This window comes from Paramisgurnus dabryanus, chromosome 4 (assembly GCF_030506205.2).
Source record: "Paramisgurnus dabryanus chromosome 4, PD_genome_1.1, whole genome shotgun sequence".
In the NCBI taxonomy this organism is placed as follows: Eukaryota; Metazoa; Chordata; class Actinopteri; order Cypriniformes; family Cobitidae; genus Paramisgurnus; species Paramisgurnus dabryanus.
This window is the reverse complement of record NC_133340.1, coordinates 50276307-50287694: the sequence shown is the minus strand read 5'-3', so window position 1 is coordinate 50287694 and position 11388 is coordinate 50276307. Positions and strand designations below refer to the sequence as shown.

General features: G+C 39.9%; 1 protein-coding gene across 1 annotated transcript; it reads left to right on the top strand.

The window, feature by feature from the left end:
- Positions 1–2290: 2290 nt before the first annotated feature.
- LOC135735442 (uncharacterized) lies at positions 2291–8415 on the top strand. The gene is made up of 2 exons (XM_065253870.1): positions 2291–2582; positions 2684–8415. The coding sequence occupies exon 2, from the start codon at positions 4171–4173 to the stop codon at positions 8413–8415; it is 4245 nt and encodes a 1414-aa protein (XP_065109942.1). The 5' UTR covers positions 2291–2582; positions 2684–4170.
- Positions 8416–11388: the final 2973 nt, after the last annotated feature.

The following is an 11388-nucleotide window of genomic DNA, read 5'->3' as shown; positions in this document are numbered from 1 at the left end:
TTGTAATTGCCAAGGTTTTTATTAGGGGTTCAAGCCCGTAGGGCTGAAACCCTATTGTAATTGCTCAGATTTTTATTATTAGGGGTTCAAGCGCGAAGCGCTGAAACCCTATTGTAATTGTTAAGATTTTTATTATTATTATTCTGCCGTAAAACGGAATGTGCAGACCAAACCGTAAGGCCTAGAGACTTGAAACTTGGCCAAATGGTAGGACCCAATTTGGGGAGAGGTTGACAGAGTATCAACCCGATTGGCCTATAGGTGGCGCTATAACGACGGAAATCACGTTTATGCTCATAACTCACAGAAATCTTGTCCAAATGTCAAGTGTCTTATATCACTGGAATCCTTGCGTCAGGACGAACAAAACGTATATCTCCGATTTTATTTGCGCCTAGAATTTTTTTTCGCTATTTTCGATTTTGTCGAAAAAAATAAAAACGAACTAGTCCTAGGTTTTTCGACCGATCGGAACCATTCCAGTGCTGTAATATTCCTTGGAGCGTGAATATCAAAAGTTATCAAAAAAAAGTTGAACTTTCGACTCACCGTCGTAAAGCCACGCCCAAACGCCCCCTATGGGCGGAGCCTCTAGGTCTTAAATGGCTATAACTTGGGATTAGAAAGAGGTATCGACACCAAATTTGGTGTATATATACAGGGGACTATTCTGGGCTCACGTTCAAATAATTGCGCCGCTTGACCACTAGTTGGCGTTATAACACCACCTCAACCTTTGAAGGGCTGTAGCTACAAAAGTGTGGGACCGATCAACTTGAAATTTGGCACGGTTGCTCTTGGTCTAGGGTACTATTAATGTCTAAAAGGAATTTTGCATGGCTCAAGAAACATAGCCGCCATCGGCCAATCAAGAAAAAGCAGCTATTAGACAGGGTTAACGAAGGCCGATCGAAACGAAACGCAGTGGGCCTGTTTGTCTCTTGGCCATGAAGGTCTGTGCAGAGTAAGAAAAAATTCGGCCTCCGGGGGGCGCTATCACGTTTTTTTAGTGTTTAAATTATTGTGTATTATGTAGTGTTTTAGATATCCACAAGATCCTCATATCATTTAATAGAGGTACCTACAATGAAGAACTTTCCCTCAAGAAGCAACTGTCTCAGTAAAATCGTTTGTTAGATATTCATCATTTTCTTTTAAACCTACTTTTGCAAACTAGTCCTAGGTTTTTTGACCAATCTGAACCAATCCAGTGCTGTAATATTCCTTAGACATTGAATATCAATAATTATCAAAAAAAAGTTGAACTTTGCACTCGTCGTCGCAACACCACGGTCAAAAGTACGAAGAGGCGGTGCCACAAATACTTAAATGGCTATCATTTATGATAGGAATGAGATATCAACACGAAACTTGGTACACATATGTATAGACCTAGACTGAGTTCACATGCAAAACATAGCAGAGATTGTCCACTAGGTGGCGCAATAACCTAAGAACAAAGAACGATGACTATAGCATATGTATACGACACATAAATATTTGTCTCACCTACTATTTTGCACATAACATCTGCTTTCAGATTCTTATAAGGGTCTATAAGGATAATTACATATCTTAGAAAACATGCCGACCAACAGCCAGCCAGCATTAACCATGTACGAGTCCAGCGATTACAACTAAACTGATGGGCTTTTTTGTCTTATGTTCTCAAGTGTCTGTGAGTATTTTTGGCTCATCATTCCGGAAATATTTGCATCTAGAACAATGGGTGTAACGTTAACTGTCCCCTAGATCAGTGGTTTTCAAAAGTATTCCTGGAAGCCCACTGCTCTGCACATATACAAAAGTCTTCTATTTTAAACAAATCCACTTTAATCATCAGTAGAGATTTGTATGAACTGAACTGATTGTGTCAGATGAGGGAATCATAGAAAATGTGCTGAGCATTGGGTCTGGAGAAACCACTGTGTTTCACTTAGTTGAAAGTACTGCTCTAGATGTTTATGTTTATATGAAAAACAATTTTGTGAATTTGCTGTACTATCTGGGCAAATATCAATATGAAACATAAAATAAACTTTTGCCGTTGTATTCCTAGATTTGATATGATGTCTCACAGTGATGTGGGAACCATTTCTAACCTGTATTCGTTATTTCATTTGTAACTGCTGTTATGTTCCTTTTGTCCATGGGTTTGCATCTGCATGAAAATTATTATAAGATTCAATGATCTGCAGTCATTTACCTCATTAAAACTAAAAGACTTGAGGTTATCAATTCAAGCATTTTGAAATGTGACATTTTCAAAATGGGCCAGACTAAGTGTGGCTGCAGCTACAGAAGTTTAATGGTTTTGTATTGGATGGACTCAATTTCCCATGATGCATCTGTCACACATTGGAATATATTGGATGGACTCAATCCCCCATGATGCATCTGTGTCACTTCCTGTCAAATGTTCAAAATCTTATGAATTAGCTGGTGAGGCTACAGAGGGTAAGCTACCTGTTTGAGGTGCTGTATGCTTCATTGTGTCTCATGTGTACAAAGGATCATATTGTTTATGGTCAACTCAACAACGAATTGTGACATCCTCTCTTTGTTTACAAGCCGGTAAAGTGGTATGTTACGCTTTATTTCGGTTATTTTAATAATGATTGACATTGTGTTTGGGTTTATGAATATATGATTGATGGTGGTATGTCGTCTTGTGTTTGTGTAGTTCTACGTTGTTTATGTTTCCTTGTTGGAGAAATAAAACATCAGTTTGAAGAACCTGGCCTTGGATTTGTGACTAAGAGCGGTACAGTAGAACACTTCGGTGAAGTCAAGGACCAGAAGTAGTCAAACCTGCATGCGAAATTGGCAAGCTATTAAGAGACTGCAGCAGATGTTTGGCAAGACGTGGTCTACACATTCGGAATGGATTTCCCTTTAGGAGACTGAAGTAAAGAGCTAACAAGTAAGGCTAAGCGAGCAAGCAAGCACTTAAAGCTGGTGTTTGAAGTCGCGCAGCATATCTGTGAATGGTCATCAGAACTTCATTGTTTTCTTCTCGTGCTTTCTAAAGGATCATGAACATTCCGATTCATTGAACTACTTTAAGAGTGGACTATTGAGATTGCATTGAAATTGCAGTTTGCATTGACATATGTTTGAATGTTGAATGAATGAATTTAATATTGTAGCCTGTTGCACTTGACCTGCATTGAATTACTTAAGTCTGTTTCTATTGAATTGTTTGTTTTGTCTGCATTTAAAGTTGCTTGATATTTCATTGCAGCTTAGTTATACTAACTTGTGCTTGTAGACTATTGCAATTTTGAAATTCTATTTATAAATTCATTTCAAATCTTAACTTGTTTATAATTAAGGTTTATGTTTAAACACTAATTATATTGAAGTTTACTGTAGTGCTATATATTGATACAACGTTACCTCATTTTAATAACAGATTAGTTTCATTTCACGCACAATTATTACAACATACAGAAAGTTAAAATGTTAGACTCTAGTGAACCCACATTAAAGTATACACAAGAAAGAGTAGATCTTCCTGGCCAAGAAGACTTAAACAAGGGACCGATCGAAGAGAACGTACAAGCTGAAGATTTGGTGCAAGCTCAACAGCTTATAGAAACTCAACAGATACACAAAGGTGCAGAGATTGGCGATTCTATCCCACCTGACCTTCGAAGAGGTCAACGTACACGTGTCCTTTCAAAAAAGGGAAAGCAATTGCAAGATGCTAAATTGAATGATTTGGAAAGAGCATTTGAACGTATGTATAAAAGATGGAAGTACAATATTAATGGGTTGAAGAGATCAATAAAACATAAAGAAGATCCAGAATTTATTACTGAAATTGTCAATGCCATTAATGTCCATCAGGCTGATGTAAATGCCATTTATGATCGAATTAGAGCCATCTCAGTTCCTGATCTTGAAATTAGGAGAAAGATAGATTCATGTTATGCCATCACTAAAACTGCAAGATAAAAGGCTCAATGTTTCATCACTGTTGCAGGTGATCCAGAAGATATACCTTGGCCTGAGGCAGATTCAGTGTTTGATCCTACAGAGTCTAGTGTTGTCTCTGTGCAATCTTTTCCAGCTTCTAAATCTTCCAGTTGGATCTCTCTTGAGTCCGCACAGAAAAGGCAGCAAGCTGCAGCCGAAGTGGCAGCAACTCAAGAGGTGTTTAAAATCATGAAATCTCAACATCAATGTGAAGAGGAGATCCGGGAATTGGAAGCAGAAGAGAAGAAGGTGATCGCGGAGCGAGAGGTACAAGAAAAGGCAATGGAAGTAGAAACAGCAAAGCAAAGAGTTCTTTTCGTAGCAGAAAGCACTGAAAGGAAAAGGAAATTGGAGGAAAAGAGAAAAGAGGTGGAGCGGTTAGAGGAGCTGAAGAAATATAATGCTGCACAGGCCAGACTACAAGTTTATGCTGAGGAAGACCAACAAGATCCTCCTGCATCAACCTTTCAAGGTAGACTGGGCACCCATGTTATTGCAGGCAGCATGTCTGGTCCTGTTATCCCCCCATTTGTGTCCTTGCAAGGTAAGGTCCCAGTTAGTAGATCCTCCTTCACCCTCCCACAAGGCTGCAGCATTGAAGCAGTAGTACCTCAAGTAAATAGTCAAACTACTTCACATGAAGCCACCAATAATCTTGTGAAGATGCTCGCAGAGGCAATAACAGCAAACAGGATTCCAATACCAGAGCCTTCTGTCTTTTTTGGAGATCCATTGCAGTATACAGACTGGAAGGTGTCCTTTCACACTTTAATTGACCGCAAGAACTTGTCAGCTCAAGAAAAACTCTATTTCTTGCGAAAGTATGTAGGTGGCATGGCCAAGCGAGCTATTGAAGGATACTCCCTAGTCAAAACAGAGGAAGCCTACGGTGCTGCGTGGGACATACTTGATGACCGCTTCGGGAATTCCTTTATAGTTGGCAAAGCATATAGAGATAAGATACATTCATGGCATAAGATTTCCTCTAAAGATAATGATGATCTTCGTGAGTTGGCTGATTTCTTAACCAGTGTTACAGCTGCCATGCCTTATGTTCAGGGCTTACAAACGCTAAATGATTGTGTTGAAATTCAGAGAATTGTGGCCAAGTTACCTGACTGGTTGAGTTCCCGTTGGAACAGAACAGCTACAGTTTTCCAAGATGAACATAACGCCTTTCCTGACTTCAAGTCATTTGTTCAGTTTCTCAACAAAGAGGCCAGAATTGTCTGTAACCCTATTACATCACTCCAAGCACTGAAGTCCATAGAACAAGAAAACTCTAGACAGAGTGACCTAGATCACAAGCTTCAGAGAAATCGTAACTCAACCGCTAAAACTTTCACTACAAATTCAAGTGAGAAGACTAACCCTGTATGCGTGTTTTGTAAAAGGCACGGACATTTCTTACACAAATGCAGGAAATTTATGGAAAAGCCAGTCGAAGAGCGAGTGAAGTTTGTGTATTCTGAGAAATTATGCTTTGGTTGTCTCAAGATTGGACATAGCTCCAAGCATTGCATCTCCAGAAGTGTCTGTGAGAAATGTGGAAAACACCATCCAACCTGTCTACATCAAGACTGGGGGGAAAAACCAAGATGTGAAGGTCGTCAAATGCAGTCTACTGTTAGCCAGGGATCCGCAGAAAGTAAATGTGAGCAACCCAATGACTATCTAGAGACATCGTTGGCCATTTCCAACCGGGTTATTCAATATGATAGGAACACTCATACGTCATCAATTCTCCCTGTGTACGTGTCATCAGCAACTAATCCTGAAGAAGAGATTTTGGTGTACGCCTTGCTCGACACTCAGAGCGACACTACCTTTATTCTGAAGGACATAGCTGATTTGTTACCTGTAAAGCAAGATCCTGTGAGGCTCAATATCTCCACAATCACATCAAAAACAATGGTTGTGTCAAGCAATAAGTTGTATGGACTACAGGTAAGAGGGTTGAGGTCTGAAGAAAGAATCAACCTTCCATTTACATATACTAGAGAATATATACCTGCAAATAAATCTGATATACCTACCTGTAAGACTGCAAAAGGTTGGCCTCATTTAGAACATCTAGCTGATGAGATGGCACCTGAACTCGATTGTGAAGTGGGATTGCTGATTGGTTATAACTGTCCCCAAGTCTTGCTTCCAAGAAATGTGGTCAGTGGTAAGGAAGGTCAACCATTTGCTCAGAAATCTGTGTTGGGGTGGAGCATTATTGGTTACAGCAACCTTGACAATGAGTTTGCAGATGAAATTGGAATCAGTCATCGAATCATCTCAAGAGAAGTCCTCCCAGCCATTCGAGCACCTCAACCATTTAAGTCTGAAGTCCACTTTGTGTATCGAACTAAAGTAAAAGAGATGCTTACTCCAGCGGACATGTTGAAGATCTTTGAGTCAGATTTTACAGAAAGGACTGTTGAAGATGCAGCTATGTCTCAGGAGGACCTTCGTTTTTTGGCCAAACTGAAACAGGGCATTAATCAAAAGAAAGATGGTCATCTTGAGATGCCGCTGCCCTTTAAAGAGGAAAGACCAGCTTTGCCAAATAACATAGCCTGTGCTGAACACCGACTTCAGTGTTTGAAGAGACGTTTCAAGAAAGATGAACAATATTTCAAAGACTACAGGGCCTTCATGACGGACATCATTGCTTGTGGTGATGCAGAAAAGGTTCCCGATGGAGAGATTAATAGTCAGCCTGCCTGGTACATTCCTCATCATGGAGTGTATCACCCTCAGAAACCTGGCAAGATCCGGGTGGTATTTGACTGTTCTGCAAGATTTGGCACATCCTTAAATGAACATCTATTGACTGGGCCAGACCTTACAAACACCCTTATAGGAGTCCTGTGTCGTTTTCGCAAGGGTCGAGTAGCCATTATGTGTGATGTGGAACATATGTTTCATCAGTTTCATGTTGCCAAAGAAGATCAGGACTACCTTCGGTTCCTGTGGTGGGAAGGTGGTGAGCTGGAAGCACGACCATCAGTATTCCGTATGTGTGTTCATCTCTTCGGAGCTGCCTCCTCGCCTGGTTGTGCAAACTTTGGATTTAAGCACCTCGCAGCTCGAGGTGAAGGAGAGTTCAGTCAAGCCGCTGCAAGGTTCATTCAACGCAACTTTTATGTTGACGATGGTTTGACAAGCGTTGAAACCGACACAGAGGCTATTCAGCTTGTGAGAGAAGCCAGAGACCTCTGTAAGTCTGGCAAGCTTCACCTGCACAAGTTTGCCTCCAACAGTAAGCAAGTGATTGCTTCTCTTCCTATAGAAGAGTGTGTGGAAAATGCTGCTGATTTGAACCTTGACTTAGGACAGATCAAGGTAAAACGGGCACTCGGAGTACAGTGGTGTGTAGCATCCGATACATTCCAGTTCAGAGTAACCATAAAGGAAAACCCATTCACCAGAAGAGGTGTTCTTTCCACAGTGGCTTCAATTTTTGACCCGTTGGGCTTTGTGGCACCCTTTATTCTGACTGGGAAAAGGATCCTGCAAGTTATGTGTAGAGATAAGGTAGACTGGGATGAGACGCTTCCAGAAGAGCTTAAGCCGCACTGGGAGATATGGCTCCGTGATCTTTTGGACTTGTCTAAAATAAAGGTACCACGTTGCTATGTGCCACCAAATTGTAAAGATGTCCAGTGTTATGAATTGCATAATTTCTCTGATGCCAGTGTGATCGGCTATGGAGTCTGTTCTTACCTTAGGGCAGTGACTGTGAACGGGGAGGTGCATTGCACACTCGTCATGGGGAAGGCAAGAGTGGCCCCAACGAAGGTGACAACCATTCCGAGACTGGAGCTTTCTGCAGCCGTGGTCGCCACCAGAACAGGTGATCTGCTTAGAAGAGAACTGGAGTTGGATCAACTCAGTCAATTCTATTGGACTGATTCCAAAGTTGTTCTGGGTTATATTAATAACGAGGCAAGACGGTTTCAAGTCTTTGTAGCCAATAGGATTCAGCAGATTAAATCCAGCACAGAACCTGGTCAATGGAGGTACGTGACCACAGAACATAATCCAGCTGACCATGCATCTCGTGGGCTCACAGCAAAAGAACTTATAGAGTCTAACTGGTTCACTGGGCCAAGTTTCCTGTGGCAAAGAGAACTCCCCAAAGATGAGGTCAAGGCAGAAGTAAGTGATGACGACCCAGAGCTCAGAAAGGCCCAAGTCCTCACAACCAAAGTGACAGAGCAGGCGCCTCTGTTGAATCGTTTGCACAAGTTTTCAGACTGGGGAAGAATGGTGAAGGCTATAGCAAGACTGAAGTGTTGGGCAAGGAATATAAAGGATCGAAAAGAAAGATCAGAGTCTACAACACTCGATGAAAGGAAAGATGCCGAACTATTCATTATCCGCCTAGTTCAAGAAGATGTTTTTAGTGGAGAAATCAAGCTCTCAAAGAAAGGAAAGAGGTGAAATCAAATCAGCCCTCCAGACTATACAGGTTACGCCCATTTGTAGATGAACATAATATTCTGAGAGTGGGAGGAAGGTTGATTAAAGCGACACTCCATCCACATGTTAAGCACCCTGCTATTCTTCCAAAGGGACATCATGTGTCCCGACTCCTCATAAAACATTTTCATGAGCGAATTTGTCATCAAGGTCGCGGCATGACAATGAATGAGATCCGATCCAAGGGTTTTTGGATTCTGAGATGTAGCAGCGAAGTATCTTCAATCATCTACAAATGTGTAAAATGCAGGAAGTATCGTAAAGGTACCCAAGAACCAGTTATGGCTAATTTACCACCTGAAAGGTTAGAGACTACTCCTCCATTTACGTATAGTGGCATGGACTGTTTTGGACCATTCTATGTGAAGGATGGAAGAAGAGAACTAAAAAGATACGGCCTTCTGTTCACTTGCATGTGTTCCAGAGCAGTCCATATTGAAGTGCTTGATGACCTCAGCTCTGATGCATTCCTGAATGCTTTGCGCTGCCTCATTTCCATCCGTGGCAACGTAAGTCAACTTCGTAGTGATCAAGGCACTAACTTTGTTGGTGCGAAAAAAGAGTTCACGGAACTCATAAAAGGATTCACCCAAGAACGCATGAAGGATCTGAACTGTCGTTTCATCTTCAATCCACCCTCATCCAGTCATATGGGTGGAGTCTGGGAGCGACAGATCCGAACAGTGCGAAGTGTCTTGACAGCCATCTTGGATCAGTCTGCCAGAACCTTGGACAGCTCCTCATTGAGAACTTTCATGTATGAAGCTATGGCAATAGTAAATAGTCGCCCTCTGACTTCTGAATTCTTAAATGATCCATTGGCACCAGAGCCGTTAACGCCAAATCATATATTAACAATGAAGTCTGAGATTATTGCAGCTCCACCGGGAGAGTTCTCTAGGGAAGATCTCTATTTGAGGAAGAGATGGAAGAGAGTCCAATTTCTAGCCAATGAGTTCTGGGTGAGATGGAAAAGGGAGTATCTTTTGAATCTGCAACAAAGGAGTAAGTGGAGTAAGGACCGTCGAGAGACAAAGGTCAATGATGTTGTTTTACTTCAAGATGACATGACACCACGAAACTGTTGGAAGCTTGCCAAAGTTGTGGAAGTCTTCCCGGGATCTGATGGGCGGATTAGGAAGGTCAAACTTTTAGTCAGTGATGCAACATTAGATGGAAAAGGTGCACGCACTACTAAGCCAGTGTATTTAGAAAGACCTGTACACAAAACAATATTATTACTTGAGTCTGATTAAGGTGTGAGGTTCTAAATCATAGATTATGTTGATTCATTGTATATATTTGAGGTTCATGTGAAAGATTGTGTGTGATTTAACTTACCTTTGGGTTTTCAGAATCACATTTATGTGATTGTGGGAGTGTGGCTGCAGCTACAGAAGTTTAATGGTTTTGTATTGGATGGACTCAATTTCCCATGATGCATCTGTCACACATTGGAATATATTGGATGGACTCAATCCCCCATGATGCATCTGTGTCACTTCCTGTCAAATGTTCAAAATCTTATGAATTAGCTGGTGAGGCTACAGAGGGTAAGCTACCTGTTTGAGGTGCTGTATGCTTCATTGTGTCTCATGTGTACAAAGGATCATATTGTTTATGGTCAACTCAACAACGAATTGTGACATCCTCTCTTTGTTTACAAGCCGGTAAAGTGGTATGTTACGCTTTATTTCGGTTATTTTAATAATGATTGACATTGTGTTTGGGTTTATGAATATATGATTGATGGTGGTATGTTGTCTTGTGTTTGTGTAGTTCTACGTTGTTTATGTTTCCTTGTTGGAGAAATAAAACATCAGTTTGAAGAACCTGGCCTTGGATTTGTGACTAAGAGCGGTACACTAAGTATATCTAACCAATTAACTAGTAATGTGAAGCTTATGACAAAATATTAATAGTTTTATTAAGATCAGACAATATAGGTCTTTCCAAGACTAGGGCTGGTTGAATAATTAAGTTAAAACTGTGTTTTAAGGACTAGTCTGAAGAACTAGTAGTTAGTTAGGGCTAATCAGTCTTACTATTTGGATTTAAATATAATTTAAATAATTTAAATATTTTTTCACATGATACTTAAAGCAGTTATGTTCAGTCATGAAGACAAAAATGTATGACTAACTTTTAAGACTAGTCTTAGAGATTAATGTTACTGACCATTGGTTTAAGTGTAGTTACAGACTAAAATTTAGGTTTATGTTTTAGTTGTCTTACTTGAAAATAGCTTACAATGGCCTATCTTTAAATATATCAGGGCCATAGTTTTGTCTTAAGATGTACACCAGTAATGTTTTTTAAAAGGTTTGTTTGTAAAAAGTACCTAAATGTTTTTAAATAACTAATGGCTAGTCATGCATCAATTTAAACCTGTGGGAAACAACCCAATAAAGTTATAAAGCTTCAAATGTTGTCTTAGAATTCTTCAAATCCTAAAGGTATGAAAAAGATTGCTGTAAATATGTGGATCCTTAAAGAACAGGCCAACATTAGAAATAATTACTAATAATCACACATAAAGAGAATATATATTTGGTTATCAGTAGCTTTAGTATTTTAATCTATTTTCCATGACATAAACATGTCATGATGTGTCTTATAAAGTTTTTAATAATTGTTTATAGAATTATTGCAATGAAATTGTAATGTTATGATATAATTGGTTGTTTTAAATGTAAATGATTTACTGAAAACTTACTCAAGCACAGCACATGTGTGAACACAAATAAGTGCTTAATAGCAAATCTGACTGACATTTGCTTAATGACATCATATTTGTTATTAACTCCATTTGATATAAACAACACATCTGGATTTGTTATGTTTAGGCCTTCTATAATATGACAGAGGCTGTCATCTGAAATACTTGAATGTTTGCACATAATATTTATGTCAAAGAATATATATGTTCTTTAA